This window comes from Monodon monoceros, unplaced genomic scaffold (genome assembly GCF_005190385.1).
Source record: "Monodon monoceros isolate NGI ecotype Baffin Bay Population unplaced genomic scaffold, NGI_Narwhal_1 Super_Scaffold_9, whole genome shotgun sequence".
Taxonomy (NCBI): Eukaryota; Metazoa; Chordata; class Mammalia; order Artiodactyla; family Monodontidae; genus Monodon; species Monodon monoceros.
In genome coordinates, this window is record NW_021703786.1 from 44767440 (window position 1) to 44786363 (window position 18924).

The 18924-nt window shown below is 40.6% G+C and overlaps 1 protein-coding gene across 1 annotated transcript in view; it reads left to right on the forward strand.

Annotated features, from left to right (window-relative positions):
* The window catches only part of STX8 (syntaxin 8), a 241112-nt gene that overhangs the window by 374 nt on the left and 221814 nt on the right, over positions 1-18924 (forward strand). The window contains exons 2-3 of the mRNA XM_029212789.1: positions 6679-6778; positions 11979-12073. Of these exons, the coding sequence (XP_029068622.1) occupies positions 6679-6778; positions 11979-12073 (195 nt within the window). The remainder of the gene's footprint in view (positions 1-6678; positions 6779-11978; positions 12074-18924) is intronic.

Consider the following 18924-nt stretch of genomic DNA (forward strand, 5'->3'; position numbering starts at 1 on the left):
CCCGGTGGACCCCTGGGGAGCTGAGTTCCAGTGCCGAATCTCTGAGCGTTCCTTTTAGCCCTTCTTGGCTGCATCTCCCGGATTCCCGCCCATCGTGGTTGTGGAGATGGCTGATGCAGGCTTCCCTGGACTCCTGCGAAAGTGAAGTCGGAGTGACCTTTTTGTGGAACGCCAGCGTATCTGGTGAACCTTCTTATTTCCCAGGTGGAGAAACCGAGGTTCAGAATTCATGGTCATCAGCGAGTTAGTAACCAGTTGGCTCAAGCATCTAGATCTTGTGGGCCCTTCAAAAAACTTAGAGGAATCTGGGAGGGAAATTATGCCGTTTATAAGGTATTTTAGTACCACGAAGACTTTCTATGGCAGCAACTTCTGCAGTAAAACAATAGGTGATAAGGGCCTTTTATTCAACAGTTAAGTCCCAAGGACTGACTGAATGATGAAAGACACAAGTTCTGATACGAGGAACCTATTCCTATAGCGTATTGGACTTGAGCTTTTTGTTTACTAATTAAAAATGCTATAGCTCAACACGGTTCTTTTGGAGAATATGTCATATTAGTACTTGTAACATAGTTTATTGTTTAAGTTGCAGGTAGTCTGGATATTAAGAGATTAACTTTGCAAAATCAAAGTTAATCTACCTGGGATCTAGATTATCTGGGCCAATGGCTTAATTGATTTAACACTATTTTTTTTTTCACCTAATTTTAACGCCCTGATAGAAAATTTAGAAAATATTGAATATTTGCAGAGGAAGAAACCCCCATCTTTAACTCTTATCATTTGGAATAATTGCCACTGTTGATTTTTTTAAATTAATTCATTTTTGGCTGCGCTCTGTCTTGTTTGCTGCGCGTGGGCTTTTCTCTGGTTGTGGCGAGCGGGGACTACTCGCGGGCTTCTCACTGCGGTGGCTTCTCTTGTTGCAGAGCACGGGCTCTAGGCGCGCGGGCTTCAGTAGTTGTGGCTCGTGGGCCCTAGAGCGCAGGCTCAGTAGTTGTGGTGCACGGGCTTATTTGCTCCGCGGCATGTGGGATCTTCCCGGACCAGGGCTCGAACCCGTGTCCCCTGCATTGACAGGCGGATTCTTAACCACTGCGCCACCAGGGAAGCCTGGCACTGTTGATTTTTAAAATGAATTTATTACTTTGTATAATGTATGTGTGTGTGTATATATATGTGTGTATAGATATACACACACCCCTGTATATTTTACAAAGCAGGGAACATTCCTCCATATCATTAAATATTCAGTGAAAACACAATTTTAATGGTGCTTAATAGTGCATCATATGAATGACCACGATGCACTATGATTTAATCATTCCCCTCTTTGTACCCTTTAAAAAATGTTAGAGGGCTTCCCTGGTGGCGCAGTGGTTGAGAGTCCGCCTGCCGATGCAGGGGACACGGGTTCGTGCCCCGGTCCGGGAGGATCCCACATGCCGCGGGGCGCCTGGGCCCGTGAGCCATGGCCGCTGAGCCTGCGTGTCTGGAGCCTGTGCTGCGTAACGGGAGAGGCCACAACAGTGAGAGGCCCGCGTACCGCAAAAAAAAAAGGGATTTTTTGGGTTTGTTTTTTTTTTAATTACAAAGACTGCCTTTTTGTTCCATCTCTTATTTCCTTGGCTCACTCCCTAGAAGTGGAACTACTGGGTCCAAGGGCTAAGTTGCCCTCCACTTCCGGGAAGCTAACTCCCTCATTTTACACATAAGGTAGGAAATAAAGCTTAGAAATAAGGTAGAGTCCCCAGGGTATCCATTTAGGTTGGTAGAAGCTCTCACTGAACCCTAGGCCTCTTCCACAGTTAATGTTGAAAAAGCACTGGTAAGTTTTCCTGTTCCTCTCAAGTAGTTTGACTCAGCAGCTTTCTCATTTGTTGAAAGTGAAACAATGAGGGACTGTGCTGTGCTAGGTCAGCTTCCTTGCAAAGTAGGTTGCTGCTCACGGGAGCAGAAAGGAGTATGGAATAGGACTTTGAAAAATCTATAAAACGGACTTGACTACAGCTTTGCTCTCCTACTATTGAAATAGCATAGCTCAGTGATGCTTTACTCCTGAGTAGCATTCTACTGTTTAGAAATGGAATATGGCTGTTACTCTTTCAATGGCATATCAAAGCCAGTGGTAAGCTCACTGTGTAATAGAAATAGCCGGTGGTGACTGTCTCTGAATGGGTTCTTTGCTAAAGTTAATCAGCTTTACCACTTTTTTCTCTCTGTTCCAGTTCCACAGCCTCTGTCATGGCATCGCCATCCTCTTAGTCACTTAGGCCTAAAAACTCGAATCATCTACTTTTTCCTCACTCTTCCTATCAGATTGGTCACTAATCTCCAGTATTTTTTTTTCTTTTCTTTTCTGCCGTAGCCCAATCCTTTATAGCCTTATGGCTTACAGAGAGTAAATATTGGTGGCTGGTTACTGCGTTGAATAGCTGGAGAAGTCTTCTACTGGTCTCTTGCCACTCCTCTCTCATCCCCCCAGTGATTTATGTACGTGGAGTTCAGGTTACTTTTCCTAAACTAGTATTTTAGGTACCTGTGTGCTTGATTCCATCATGAGGTTGCCTATTACCGCTAGGCCAGTGGTTCTCAAGCTTTGCTACAGATTGAAATCACCTGGGGAACTTTACAACTCCTCACGTCCAGGTCAAACCCCGTGCCAGTTCAATCAGAATGATGCCTGAGGTAGGAGCCAGGATTTTTTTTTTTTTTTTTAACTCTTCTCTGGTGATTCAACTGTGTAGCAAAGCTTCAGAAATGCTCTTTAGCGCTCAAATGAAAACGTGAGGATTATGAGGAAGACATCTGGGGTTTGGGCATCAGCGTTTCATGTAACCTCTTCCAGGCCTCACTCTATGTGTACAAGTATCCCCTACATCTCTCAAATTCTCTGCTAAAAGTCAAAGCTTGTCCTGCTGTTCAAGGCTCTGCAGAAACTAGCTTCAACTCATCAGTACCATTTTATACTTTACCCTCCTACCCAGGACCACCACTCAGCCGACCGTGCCGGGCTCCTACCCTCCCTTTCATCTTTGCTTGTTCCCTGTGCCTTTCACCTCATCTAGAATATGCTCCTCCCTCTTGTGGGAGTGAGAGGCCTGCTTTGACCTTGTGGTTCAGCCCGAGGTGTAACCTCTTGGCCCAGCCTTATCAGATCTGTCTCGGCCAACAGTAATTTCTCTCATTTCCGAACTCCGGAAATATGCACTCGCCATTTATACTCCGCGTTTGGCAGGAGGTGGGTTGTACCTTGTTATTGATTTTCATACGTGTGGTCTGGGACCACAGAGCCAGACCTCAGAACCTCTTTTCATAGATGACAACATGGAGGGAAAAAGAGGAAAATGTGGCAAAGCTGGGACCAGGACCCAGTTTTTCTTATCAGCCTCCCTCCTACTTTCTTTTTCTTTCTTTCTTTCTTTTTTTTTTTTTAATATTTATGTATTTACTTTTGGCTGCTTCAGGTCTTAGCTGTTGGCCCACGGGCTTAGCTTCCCCACGGCATGTGGGATCTTAATTTCCTGACCAGGGGTTGCACCCGCATCCCCTGCGTTGGAAGGCGGATTCTCAACCACTGGACCAACAGGGAAGTCTCCCCTCCTACTTTCTTAATTTTGTATTGTCTTATATCACCTGCTCTCTTTTGGTATGCATGAATATATGTATATGAATGATGCTACTTTAGATTATAGCGGTGAGTTGCCAAGGATCCTACTGTTAGCAAACCAAAGTTGGGTTGACTCGCCCGCATGCAGCAAAGCCAATCTACTGATACAATGTTGTGGTGAAGGAAAGTGCAGCGTTTATCGCAGGGCACCAAGCAAGGAGTCTAGTGCTAGTGCTTAAAACATCTGAATTCCCTGACGGCCTTCAGGGAAAGGTTTGTAAAGACAGGGTGAGGGGGCTTCCCTGGTGGCACAGTGGTTGAGAGTCCGCCTGCCGATGCAGGGGACACGGGTTCGTGCCCCGGTCCGGAAAGATCCCACATGCCGCAGAGCGGCTGGGCCCGTGAGCCATGGCCGCTGAGCCTGCGCGTCCGGAGCCTGTGCTCCGCAACGGGAGAGGCCACGACAGTGAGAGGCCCGCGTACCGAAAAAAAAAAAAAAAAAAAAAAAAAAAGAGAGTGAGGGAGGGGCGTTGCGGGGTCGTGATCAGCTCGTGGACACTCTTCTGATTGGTTGGTGGAGGGGTAATTGGGAGTCACTTTCTGGTTCCAGCTGGTCTGGGGTCTACGTGCCTTTTGGGCAGCACACAGTTAACTTCTCCCACCCGGCGGGGGTTTCGGTATCTGCAAAGCAGCTCAGAGGACACGGCTCAGAATATTATCTACAGCCCTTGAGGAATAACCAAAGGTCCTTGACTTTAATGGCTAAACTATTATTATTTTGTTTTGCTTGACTGTTTTCCTGCTTCTCACTTCTCTGATTAAATTTACTCTTTGGAACTCAGGGAAGCCCTAGGAGACCAAAGCTTTTCTATAGACGAGAGGCAGGAGGAGGACAAGGGGATGGGGGTCTGTTCCAGGAAGGCCCCATAGGGTCCTGCTCGGTTACACTACCACATTGGATCCTTATTAAATTTAAAATGTACAGCTCTTAGCATAGGACCTGGCCCAGATCAGGTACTCAGTTGTTAGCCATAGCTGTAGTTACTGTAGTAAGACTCCTAAGGGAAACGCCTGGAGATTGTTTATTTTTCCTTCATTCAAAGACATTTGCCAGGTCCCCTCATTGTTCAAGTGATATGTGGGAATTCAGAGATTTTAAGAAATGGATTGCTTATTATTTCAGACAAAAATTGGAACATTAGGTTAAACAGATTTTAATATTTTTTTGAAACTTAAAAATATTTATTTATTCATTTATAATAACAAGAATCAACCTATTACATTCAGTATAAGTCATGTTTTTAACAGAAAATATCTAGATTTTCCAAAACAAGAGAAAATAAGTGAGAAGAGTGGCATTGTTTTACATTAAGTTCTTTTTACATAAATTTACATACATTTTTTTTTTATTCAAACAGAAAGTCACAAAAATTATAATCCTTCTCATCAGTTCACTCAGTCCCGTGTAATTAATTCTTTTTTCATCTTGATCTTTTGTTGGCACTTTTATGAGTTCACCAGTTTTCCATTAGAGTTCTGTAAATGCTTCTTCATTCAGTTCAGCAGTAGAGTCAGTTACCAGAAACCTGTACTTGTCAGAGTCTTTTCCATGAATTCCTTGAAGATGAAACCCTTTTATAGGAACATTTTTGCAAAAGCATCAGAGTGCACCCAGAACTGTCTGTAAATGACAAAAGACTTAAAAATGACCACGGTTAAAGATTTGATGAAAGTTCATAATAATGCAATTGACAAGGAAATTTAGTTATTTCTGAGATATACATTTTAAAGTAATAACTAGAATTATGACTTACAACATTATACCAGAACATATAAGATTTTTAGGAATTTCATGTAATGTCTGAAACATTTATATTAACATATTTCCATACAAATAACCCAAAGAAAGTTTAGTGTTAGTTTTTTTTTAATTTTTAAATTTAATTGTATTTATTTTTTTATACAGCACGTTGTTATTCGTCATCAATTTTATACACATCAGTGTGTACATCATGTCATTCCCAGTCGCCCAGTTCAGCACACCACCATCCCCCCCCCACCCCCCGTGGCTTTCCCCCCTTGGTGTTTAACATTAGGTTAAACAGCAGATTTTAATATTTTTTACTGGGAACTCCTGGAAAATAGGTTCGTCGTATATTCATAGTCCCTGCCCTTTAGGAGAGATGAAATATGTGTACACACTTAAGTATTTTCTGTAAAACAGATAAAAGGTAAAAAGGCTGTAAGCGAAGGAAAAAATAAGGGACTCTTGGGGATTGATTGTGAATCCTTCAAAACCCCTAACACTGTTGAATAACAAATAGAAGCTCAGGACCTGCTTTGAGAGAATTTTGGTAAGCTTAGGTGTCAGGTGGGTGTGTGTCCTTTGACCCCAGAGCGTCGTGTTACCTGCTGATCTGTGTAGCTCTTCCCCAAATAGCTGCTCACCTGGCCTGTCACTCTCCATCCCTTTATCCTGCTTTATTTTCCTTCTTAACCCATAGCAACACCTGACATACTCTGGTTTGGTTTGTTCGATGCCTTTCTCCCTTCGCTAAACTCCTTGAAAGCAGGGACTTCGTCCATTTTGTTCCCTGCTCTATTCTCCAGTGCCTGGAGCAGTGCTCAGCACAGAGGCGGCCCTCCAGAAATGTTTGCTGAATGTTTTGTGAATGAACGAATCTGTATGCTTTATCAGCGGTCAGATAACACAGTGGCTAGGAGCAGAGGCTCAGGGCCAGGCAGCCTTGGTTTGCAGCTGGTGGTACCCATAGGGCGAGTCTCTCTACCTCTTTGTGCCTGATTTTCTCACGTGTATGGTGGGGATGGTGACCCACCTCCCAGTGTTCTTATGTGGATTAAGTGAGTTATTACAAAGGAAGCTTTGAGAATTGAGCCCAGCCTGTACTAAGTACCATTCAACCCCTGTTGCCATTACTGTTACAATTATCATCCTCCCTTTCTGTTTGCATTTGTGACTAGAATTACAAACTGAAACTTAGATTATGCAGAAATTTCCTTTAAAGAACCTTCAACATTTTTCTCCCTTTATGACTTTGATGCAGGTTCTCCACCTACGATTCTACCTGCCAAATTGCACAAGAGATCGCTGAGAAAATTCAACAACGAAATCAGTATGAAAGAAATGGTGAAAATACAACCAAGGTAAGACCAGGAATGAGTACTTCAAATGATTTGTTTGAGCTCTGAGGTCTGAAGACCCTCCCCTTTCTGACTCTGTGTGTATGTGTGTGTGTATGTATAATGGCCTTTATGCTTACACATGTCGAATTGACATTACAACCAATCAGTTAACAGTTATTTAATCACTAGGACTAAATGAAGCATGACATCTCTATAATCTCTCCTACTTTACCTTAAAAAGTTTCTAACAATTTCATAGTGTAGTTCCAAGGTTGGCACACTTTCCCCCAGATGGTAAATCTGTCAGGCTTTGCAGGACAAGAGGCCAAGTTCTCACCTCTATGAGTACCCATTCTCGACAAATTGATAATAGACTTTTTTGGTTTTTTACATTTTACATTTAAAAATGTAAAAAATCATCCTTCGCTTGTGGGCTGTAAGAAACAATGGTGGGATTTGGCGAGGAAATATGGTTTTTAGAAAACCATGAGTCTGTGCCAATACTTTTGATTCTAATCCAACATTCACAGGTTTCTTTGTAACTTCCCCATTCTAAATTAGTATTTTCCTTCCTTCTCCCGCAGTGAGAACCCAGGTTTCCAGAAGCATTGATATGTTTTTGCTCATTTGGTCTCTCTTAGAGTTTATAGAAAGTAGTTTCAGAATCATTACACAAGGGCCACTACAGACAATAAGTAAAGTTTGAGTTTGTGTCTTTATTATTATTTTTTAAAATTTAGACTATCCCCCTAAGGATACTGAGGTTATTCTGTTCTAAAGCTATTAGATTTTTTTCTTTTTTTTTCTGTGTCTTATGCTCTCCTTTGTATCTATTGATATTCATTTTCAGGGTTTGCTTTTCTTCCCTACCCTTGCTGATACCATTTTTAATATGTAGAACATTTACATAGTTCAAAAGTCAATATTATATACAAAGGTATACTCAAAGTCTTGTCCCCATCCCACTCTTTTCCATGCCTTCTTCACCTGCTTCTTAGAGGTAACCTTTTTTTAAAATTAATTTCTCATTTATTCTTCCTGTGTGACTTCTTGCAGAAATAGGCATTCAGGTGTGTGTGTGTGTTTGTGTGTGTGTGTGTATTCTCATTTCTGTTCCTTTGACACAAAAGTTACTCTTTTGTATCTTGCTCTTCTCACTTGATAATATATGATAGAGATATTAATGCACTGAGATCTTCTCAGTTTTTCTTAGGGCCTTATAGTCCTGTATTGTGTATACTCTAGTTCATTAACCTGTCTCCTAAGAATGGGCATTTAGAGTGTTTCCAGTCTTTTGCTGTTATGAATAATGCTGCAATAAATAGCTTTGTGATTTTTTTTTTTTTGTATTTGTATTTGTGGAGGTTCTTTTAAGGGTGAATTCTCAGAACCAGGGCATATGTGATTTTTTTTTTTACCTGTTGCCAAATTCCCCTCCACAGGAGTTGTCACCTTTGGCTTCACAGCCTGGCCAGCAGAGGGCGCTGTCAATTTTCTGAATTTTTGCCAACCTGATAAGTGAGATAAAATATTTTAGTGTAGTTTCATTGTCTTCATTTTTTTAATTGAAGCATAATTGACTTACAATATTATATTCGTTTTGGGTATACAGCATAGTGATTTGATATTTATTTTTTCTTTCTTTTTTTTTTTTTTTGCCGTACGTGGGCCTCTCACTGTTGTGGCCTCTCCCGTTGCGGAGCACAGGCTCCGGATGCGCAGGCTCAGCGGCCATGGCTCACGGGCCCAGCCGCTCCGTGGCATGTGGGATCTTCCCGGACCGGGACACGAACCCGTGTCCCCTGCATCGGCAGGCGGACTCTCAACCACTGCGCCACCAGGGAATCCCAATATGCATTCTTAAAATCACTTATGCCATTGAACATCTTTTCATATATTAATTGGATGTTTGTATTTCTTCCTTTATGAATTGCCTGTTATATACATGTCTTTAACCTACCTTATTATTTCTTAATTTCCAAGTGTTCCTTATATATATGTCAACTAAGCTTTGATTAAGCTTTGATCTGGCATATTTGGTGCAAATATTTTTTCTATTAATTTGGATTTTGATTTTATAAATGACTTTAAAATATATGTATACACTTTTTAAAAATTTTATTTGAAATTGTCACTATTTTTATTTATGGCCTTTTCTTATAGGAGAAGGGGAGATACTGCTTAGAAAGGCCTTTCACACCCAGGGATTATAGAAGTACTTTGCCTAATTATCTAAATTTTCGTTAAGCTTTTCTCCTCTTTTTTATCTTTTTTTAAAACACATAAATCTTTATAATATTTGAAATTCATTTCGCGTATTGTAGGCATCTAATTTTTTCCCATTTGCTAAATTATTAATCCCCCCCCAAATATGAAATAGTCCATATTTCATTCACTAAGTTCTTACACAGCTGCACTGTTTCTGGACCTTCTGTTCTGTTGCACTAACGAAGCCATTGGTAACTGCCAGCATCATACTCTTGTAGTTTTTTGTAAAGATTTAATATCTAATTGTTTAAGGCCCCCTTAGTTACACATATCCATGATCTTTCTATATTTCCCTTCATTTATCCTCCTTTTAGAGCAATTTTGCATAGCTTTATTAAAAAGAATTTTGGGGGGCTTCCCTGGTGGCGCAGTGGTTGAGAGTCCGCCTGCCGATGCAGGGGACACAGGTTCGCGCCCCGGTCCGGGAAGATCCCACATGCCGCGGAGCGGCTGGGCCCGTGAGCCATGGCCGCTGAGCCTGTGCGTCTGGAGCCTGTGCTCTGCAACGGGAGAGGCCGCAACAGTGAGAGGCCCGCATACCGCAAAAAAAAAAAAAAAAAAAAGAATTTTGTGCTGTGCCTCAGTTACCATCTCCTCTCCAATAAAAGGGCTCCAAATAGGATTTTGGGTAGATGTGTAGTATATTTATAGACTAAACTGGGGAGCATTTACATTTTTGCAGTATTGAGTGTTTCCTTTCACTCATTCCATCAGCAGTATTTCCTGCAGTTACTATACACCAGGCACTGTGCTAGATACTTTTTAGATTTTGTTGATATTGTTAATGATGTTTTAAAATAATTTTTTAAAAGTTCTCCCTATTACTTGAATTTAGGAATGCCCTCAATTTTTTCATTTTGTGATTGATCACCATCCTGAATTCTTTATCTGTTTCTAGTCATCTTTTAGGTGATCCTCTTAACTTTCCCAAACAGACTGTTATCAGTGTGCAAATAATGATAATTTCATTTCCTTCTTTCCAGCCCTTATGTATTTCTTTAACTTGTCTTATCATGTTGGTTAGAACTTCTAGACCAAAGTTAAATAATATTGTAGTTCAGGCAGCACTGACTGATTTTTAGTTTTCTTTGTTTCTGTTTTGTTTTTAATTAATTTCTCCCATGCTGTGTTAATCATATGTTTAGTCTGTCTTTAGTAATTAACACTGTTAGCTTTATTATTAGATTTTCTAACATCAAACTATTCTTAAATTACTCAGATAAATTCTACTTGGTGATGGTATATTGTCATTTTTAATGGAATTCTGAATTTGCTTTGCTAAAATTTTTTAAAGACTTTTACATTTATAATCCTTAAGGGAGATTGGCAAGTAGTTTCTTTTTTTCTGTTATCTCTGTCAGCGCTTGTTACCAGGGTTGTGTTAGCTTAAAATATGAATTAGGCTTTCCATCCTTTTCTGTGCTTTGGAAAGCTTCTGTTAAATTATCATAATGGGACATTTCTTCTGATTATGAAAGTAATAGTTTTCTTATAAAATATTAAGAAATCCCACTACTTAGAGATAACTACCCTTGATGTTTTGATGTCTTTAGGTCCTGGGTTGTTTTTTCTCTATGTGGATGACACTTCTTTTTATGACTTGATTTCTTTTTCTTTTAGTAAATTATGATGGGTATCTTTCTATGTTAACAAATATAGATTTCAGTCATACTTTTTTTTTTTTTTGGCCATGCTGCGCCGCATGTGGGATCTTAGTTCCTCTACCAAGGATTGAACCAACGCCTTCTGCATTGGAGGCATGGAGTGTCAACCACTGGACCGCCAGGGAGGTCCCCAGTCATACTTTTTAATGGCTACATATTCTTTCATCTGTTGAATGCTTTTGATCTTTAATTTCGTAGATTCTTCTTAGAGACCGGTGTGTGTGTGTGTGTGTGTGTGTGTGTTTGTTGTTCTTTTGTTCATTTGTTTGTTTGTTTTGCTCTTTACTTCTTGAATGAGGAGGGATCTGCTTTCCTTGGCGTTTCCCCATAAACGTTGTGGGTGGTTTTTCTGTGGTTCCCAGAGGTATTAGAATAGTTAAGGTGAGATTTTTCTTGGCTGCTAATACCTTTGAGGGTTGCTTGATGTGTGTAGCCCTTGGCCAGCCTCTGCTGTTGCGCTGTATTTTCCTTATGTGACCCTTGCTAATCTAAGGAGAGAGTCCCTGCTTCCACTGCAGTTGTATAATTGCTTCTTTTAACAAGGTAGCAAACTTGTGAGAGTGCCTTTTTAAACAAATCTCCAATTATATCCGTGGTTGACTATGTTTACTTTACACGGGCGATTCTATTTTTCATATTTTTAAATTCCTAAGAGGCTTCCTCCCCACCTCTCCACCATCCTTTAAGGCAGCACTTAGAGTCACAAACAAAACTTTACTCTGGGTTTGTAAATTGGAGAAAATTCACACCTCCTGGAAAAAGAGTCCCATGTGGTCAACACTTCTCTTGTATAAAAAGGACACCCTGCTATAAAACTTTTAATGGGTTGTAAGTGTACCCGTGTGTTTAGGGAGGAGTGGCCGGGATGGCAGTGGGACTTGACGTCTTGTTCTGTGCAGCATGGTTGAGGGAACCGTGGGGCTTTTGCTGGTGAACAAAGACTGGGGACATGCAGTTTCCTGCGTGGCTCCGAGGTAGACAAATAGGATCCGAGGGTAGATGCTCAAGGGACAGAATTCAGCTGATTGTGAGAGCAAAGTGTCAGTTTCCAGTCAATGTCAGGGTTCAGGTATGGACCGGCTTACCAGCTGGTCAGGTCATAGGGCTGGGTGTGAGCATTAGGTGGGTGGCTGGCCCAGGTGACTGTTAAGATTCTGTACAGCCCTGAGGTTGTCGTTGCAGCCCTTCCTTGATTGAATCATAGTTTGTAAAGCAGCGTTTACATGATATTTTAAGGAGACCTCACACCTCTGGACCAGCATTCTCAGGCTGTGTTCTTTTCTTTTCAGCTTACCGTGACAATCAGAGCTTTGTTGCAGAAACTGAAGGAAAAGATCGCCCTTTTGAAGGACTTATTGCTAAGAGCTGTGTCAACACATCAGATGTATCCATGTAAACATTTCCACCTCTTGCTAGAGTGGGAGGACAAGCAGTCTTATTTTAAGAAAGGAAGGAATCTGGGCCACCCAGATTTTTCCACAGCTTGAGGAAGACCTGGTTTCCAAAATATTGCCTATAATCTCAATTTCTATTTTAAGCGTCTGTTACATGTTTTACAGTGAATATGCTGGCGAAGCAAGACACACGGCAGGAGTTAACTTAGTTGGGTGTAACCTTAATAGTGCAGGAAGCTCATGCTTTCTGTCAGTGCTGTATTTACACTGAGCCCCATGTTGCTACCTGTCTAGACTGCCTTGAAGGTGGTCCAGCAGGAGAACTTCCATGACACCCTTGAGTTGTGATTCTGCTTCTGTAGTTCCCAGAGTTTTGAACGATTCGTTTTCTTTTCTGAGAGGCCAGTACCAGTAGAAACGATGCATTTTTTTCCCCCAATTATGTAGATTATTGAGATGTGACTTCTTTGCCTTATTGTTCTAAAGGTCCAGACAGTACCCCTGTTTTGGGAGTTTTGTGGGGTGGGAGACACTTGCCTGAAGCAAGTTATGTCATCACCTCAGCCTCCCACCAACAATGTCAAGAATTAAGATATTTCTTTCTTTTTTTTCGGCCGCGCCATGCAGTGGCTTGTGGGATCTTAGTTCCCTAACCAGGGATCCGACCTGGGCCCCGGCAGTGAAAGTGCGGAGTCCTAACCATTGGACCTCCAGGGAACTCCCCAAAATATTTTCTTTCTTTCTTTCTTTCTTTTTTTTTTTTTTTAGAAATTCATAATCTGATCAATTTAGGAAAATAAACTTGACCTGTTACGTAAACTAATCCTTTAAATCTGAGTTGAAAACTGACCTCAAACTGGTCCTCTCTTACCATTCCTTTCCATTGTCTTTAGTTTGTACCAAACTTTGGTATCTCGGGAAGTGGTTGTTAATGCCCAATTTTAAACATGGGAAAATGTAGGAATATAGCTTTTTAGATAAAACAATAGAAGATGTTTTAAAAAATATTTTTCTCCCAAGTATCACCACTGTATGTCACCAGGGAGGCTGGTTTAGATAGTTGCATGATTTCCAGTGTGCACTTATTAAAACGCTAAGGTTTTAACTATAAGTTTAATTTCAGGAAACAATTGGGCCCGTATTTTTAACACAGTTGGAATATTCTGATGTGTTTAGTTTGTAACTTTACCCTCCATCTGGCATCATTTGTTAGTGCACAGTCTGTTATATAGGTTTTTATTTTATCAAAATGCACAAGTCTTAATATATAGACCTCAAGGTGGCAGAGCTGTGTTCTCCACTTTCAGTACTAAGTACTTGGAATTCTGCACATGGGATCAAGGTGTGCAAACTCATTTTAGTATTACCTAAATCACGTGTATTAGAAACGTAGTTAAATATTGTTTCCCGGTGTAACATTAATAACTTTATTTGCCCATAGGTAACTGATTATTATTCATCTTATAATATTTATGTGCTAAACCTATAGCGCACGAAGATATAAATTAATAGCCTTTACTTTTTTCTATCAGTAATTTCTGCTAGTTCTTAATTATGGGGTGTACCAAGCACGCCACAGTAATAATTGACTTTGTTTTTCTAAATGCTTGCAGTCTGACCATATTCTGAAATCTCATAGACTCTGGTTTTGTGGTGATCTCAGAATTTGCTGAATGAGACACCAGGCATTTGAAAACACCAGAGTTATTAAATACTCTGAAAATATGAAATATTTATGAAAATATTTAAGGACCATCATGTGAATAATTTAGAATTTCCCAGGAGAAATCAAAAACTCGTCTGGAATATAACAGCTTTCTTTAAAATCTAATTATTTTTTTCAAATAATTGGGTCTATTTCTACTGCAACTGCAACCAAAACTAGGGATGGAATTCAGATAATCCACCCCATGGGGGCGCTCATAAACCTCTGTATTTTCGGGGAGACCATTTCTTAGAATGGAAAGGGGGCAGCTGAACCTTCTTTACAAAAGAGGTATTGAGGCCAAGGCAAACTTGCACCTCAAGCCACTGATGAAGTTGGAAAGAAAGGACAGCATTCCAGCAGAGGAATTTTTTCACACCGAGGAGAAGAATATTTAAGAGCTTAAGTAACTTGCCCAGACCCCACTGCTAAGAAATGGAAAGCTAGGATTCCAATGCAGGGCTGTCTGAAGCCAAAGCCACTTGTTTAAAAGCTGAATTCTACTTTAGTGATAGAATACAGTCCACTGTCACGTGGCCTGTCTTCAACTAGAGTTCCCTATTGCTTGGCATGTTGCTGTAATGCCAAGACAAATCTTGTTTATAATGCAAATCCTCAAGACCCTTCTTAATCATCAGAAAGATTAAACAGTCTTCACTGTGGTTTATTAGGTATACTTTATGATGTTGTAATTCTTAGAAAAATTTGTGTCCATAAATCGCCGGGAGAGTGACTTTTTAATCCTTTTTCTTGAGGCATAATTAATGTTGGGTGACTTTTTTAACGTGAATATTTGAAAGCCACATTTCCTTACTGTGTTGGGTAGTTGAGTTTATGGTACCTTACTTAATAAATTTATGTCTTTCTGCATTCGTGAAGTTTTCCAGAGAACACTAGGAGTTGCCAGAAAGATAAGTCCTATGAAAATGCCTTCCAAACAGTTAAATTCTGGGAGGTTAGGCCTAAGATGTTACTGCTCTTCCCTGAAAAAGTATTTTTCTCTAGCAAGAATAAATGTGAAATTAAAATGAAAGTGGCGTGCTTTCGAATTGGTTAACTTGCAATTCATAATTGAAAGTCCTGCAGCCAGAGAGTTGAAAATTGCTGAAATACATTAACTTCTGTTCACGGTGCTTCTTGGAGATGGGGATTATAATGGCCTCACCAGCTGAGAAAAGGTGGGTTTACAGGAGGGCGCACAGGAAATTTCAGGTAATGCTAAAATTATTCTTAGAATTAGCTTTAAATGAAGCTTGTCTTTTTGTTGGGTTTTTCAAAGGCAACACTTCTGGTACTTTAAAAAGAATTTTAAAAAATCACTTTACAGAGGGGTTCAGTATCAAAAGGTAATTTTGGTCTCTTTGGAGAAGTCCTGTAGAAATAGTAATAATTATTATTTTTTGGTCGTGCCGTACATCTTGTGGCATCTTAGTTTCCTGACCAGGGATTGAACCCAGGCCCCCAGCAGTGAAAGCACCGAGTCCTAACCACTGGACCACCAGGGAATTCCCTAGAAATAATTTTTTTAAATCCATAAATAACTCTGCTCCACTTTGTATTTTTTTGGGGAAAAAAAGATGCGTAGACAAATAGGTAGATGGCAGGATAGATGCCCCAATCACCGTGTAACAAACCTGGATACATGTAGGTGTGGAGAGGCTCACTGGATAGATTTTAGGGATAGCCCCTCAGGGCTCCAGTGGAGGTGAAGTGGTTCTAAAACACTGCACCTGGCCATGACAGTTTTCACTGGTGTCTACTATTGTGAGAAAAATAAGGACAAGATAATTTTTATTTCAGTAGAAACTTTCTGATTTATAGTCTGTTTACATGGTTCTCCCTGGTTTCGGGTATTAACATCTGCTTCTTTTTCATCATGACAGTAAAAGTAGATGAGAGTTTTGTCTGTTGTGGGTTTTGGAATGTCCATAGATGGCAAAATTGGTCTATATAAATCCCCCCATCACCATCCCCGCAGTTTGTTTGGAAATACTTCTGCTCCATGAAATCCAAAAGTCTGGGCACCGTTGGAATACTGGGAACAACATTGGCTTTGGAGCCAGACAGAACTGAGGTGGAAGACCAGCTCCATCACTTCCCCAAGGCCAGAGAGCAACGTAGCCTTTCTTGACCTTAGTTTCATTAATCTGTAGAGTAGGAATAATCATACTTGTTTTGCAGGTTGTTGTGAAAGTTGAAGAAAATATATTTAAAGCATCTCACAGGACAAGCCACCCCCATAATTGTGGGTGTTAAATAAAAGATAGTTATTAACCCTTTGTGGGCAAGTTACTTCTTTGTGCCTGTTTTCTCACTTGTGAAGTAGGGATAATCAAAGTACACCCGGCTTGTGGGATTATTGGGAGGATTAAATTATATGCATAGAAGGTGTTTCACATAAAGTAAGCCCCCCTCGAGGATTAGCTGCTACTTACTATTTTATCTTTGTTAAAATTACAGCCATCTTGGAGAATTTACAGGTAGTCCTTTTATGGCATTTATAATCAAGTAAGAAGGGTATATCAAAGCACATAGATAGTGATAGTATTAAGATCCTACTTGCAAAATCTGATCAGTGCTTTGAGGAAGATAAGGACCTGGTCAGGTACATAATAGATATTCAGAGTTTGTTAACGTAAAAAAAAAATAGTAAAATGAAAGGGATGAAGTACTATGTGAGCCAGAAAAATCGCCTGGCCTCTGGGACCTTACACTGTCTCTGTGCAGTCCTTCTTGCGGCAGTGGGAAGTAATTATGCTTCTGCAGAGCAATTAATTTGCACGTAAGACTTGCCTAAATTCTTAAGCCTTCTACCAAATAAGGAGAAACTCCAGGAGCTAGAGTGGGGGTGGGGCATCCCCTGGGTCCCGCACCATCTTCAGCCCACTCCATCATAGGTTGGAAGTGCTTCCCAGGTTATAGCAGAGAAACTGGGCTGAGGCACGTTGGTCATGGGTATTGGTGATACGAAATCAGGACCCAGTTTCATTTGCAGCGTTGCATTGCCATGAACTGGTTATAATTACATGTAACATCAGCCTAGCTGATGAAAAAGTACTATGGTAGCTAGCTCTTCTGTTTCCTTATTTGTCTGTTCTCTGACCTTCTTCCTTGGTTATTCACCACGTTGGTGGAAGAGGAGGTCCCAGTTCTGGCCACTGACTGTGTGCCCTGTGTTCTACTTGTCCTTCCTTACCCTGTCGTCGCTTCCCCCAACTACCATGAGACCACATCCATGCAGTGTCACCACTGCCTAGACGATTCTTTGACCTCTCGTTAACAACAACTTCTGTATAGTAAGTGTGCTTTGCAGAAGGGCTGTGCATCTGTCTATTCTCTTCAACCTCCTCTACCCTCCCCCCCATCTCCTTATGCTCTGTTCTCTTAATAGGTTAAAATAAAAACAGAACAAAGAGGTAGAGTGAGTGTTCCTAACTGGACAGTTTTCCAGTTGTCCCGGATTTACAGGGAGTCTCTGGGAATATTCTGAATTAATATTACCAGTATTGTTATTAACAGGATACTAAGAAGTGGCAAAGTTAAGTGAGCAGTACTGGGGGCCTCAGGGTGGAGGAGCCCCTGGAACGTTTGGTGGTCAAGCCCCACACGAGGTGGTAGGAAAGCCCTGACTTAGACTGGAAAGAGCTGGGCTCTAGCCCACTATTGTCATTACCAGCTGCCCAGGGCCCTGGTTTCCTGGTCAGAAGAACAAGAGACTTGGATATGCCTCCCCTAGCATCAGCTGTCTGTGATTCTGTTCTTCACTTACTAATCTTCAAAACATAATCACCAAGTTTTATTGCTCCTAAAATTGATGTTCTTTGTTAATTTATTCTCAACTAGTTTATATCTAACATTTGCTAAATTTAAAACTTGCCTTTATTGTTTTTATTAAAAAAGTACTTTCTACCTGTATAGTTCTTATTTTATTTTATTTTTTTGCGGTACGTGGGCCTCTCACTGTTGTGGCCTCTCCCGTTGCGGAGCACAGGCTCCGGACGCGCAGGCTCAGCGGCCATGGCTCACGGGCCCAGCTGCTCCGCGGCATGTGGGATCTTCCCGGACAGGGGCATGAACTCATGTCCCCTGCATCGGCAGGTGGACTCTCAACCAGTGCGCCACCAGGGAATCCCTATAGTTCTTATTTTTAACCAATGACTCTTCTCTCTCTTCCCCATCCCCATCCTATTCCAGCTCATTCTTTCATAGTTAATGTGTTAGTGGTTGGTACCTGCCATCACAGACTTTTCTAGGCATGAACAAATATATACACGTGTAAATATAAAATGCTTTTGACTACAGAGGGATCATATTATACGTTTGGTTCTGAAATTTTTTGTTAATTAGCATTTGATAGAGTCAAACAGTCCAAAACAATATTGGATGGGAAGTAAGTCTCCCTTACACCCTGAATCCCCAGTTCCCTTTCCTTAGAGGCAACTCTTTTTGTATCCTTCCATAAATTTTAAGTGTATATACAAACATATATGTTTCTCTGATTTTTTTTTAATGTATGCAGTGGGAGCATACTATTCACTGTTTAGCTCTTTGCTGCTTCTTTTTGTTTAACACTATTTTGGAGATTATTCCATACCAAATAACTTATGTAGCACTTAGTAAGTGCTCAGAAATGTTAATTATCATTATCATCGATACATAAAGAGCTTTCCTCTTCTCTCTCTCTTTTTTTTGGGGGGGCTGCAAAACATACCATTGTAGAGGTGTGCTAGTTCCTTATTGACGGACCTTAGAATGTTTCCAATATTTGGCTAATATAAATAATGCTGCAGTGAACATCTTTGTTCCTGCATCTTTGTATAGACATGTGAATATATCTGCAGGAGAAATTCCTGTGGAAAGAATGTGCCTTTTAAATTTTGTTATGTATATAGAAGGCAACGTGGCAATTGGTTGAACCCATTTCCATTCCCACCAAGGATGTCCGAGAGTGCTTGGTTCCTTGCCCCTTTCCAGAACCGCCCTGTCGTAGTTTCTTACCTGATGGGTGAAAGTTATAGCATGGTTCAGTTTGCATTTCTCTTACTAATGTGAAACTGCATTTTTTTCCATTTGATTAGCATTACTGTTGTTTCTTTTTTCTATGCCCTGTTATCTCCTTTGCTGTTTTAAAATTTG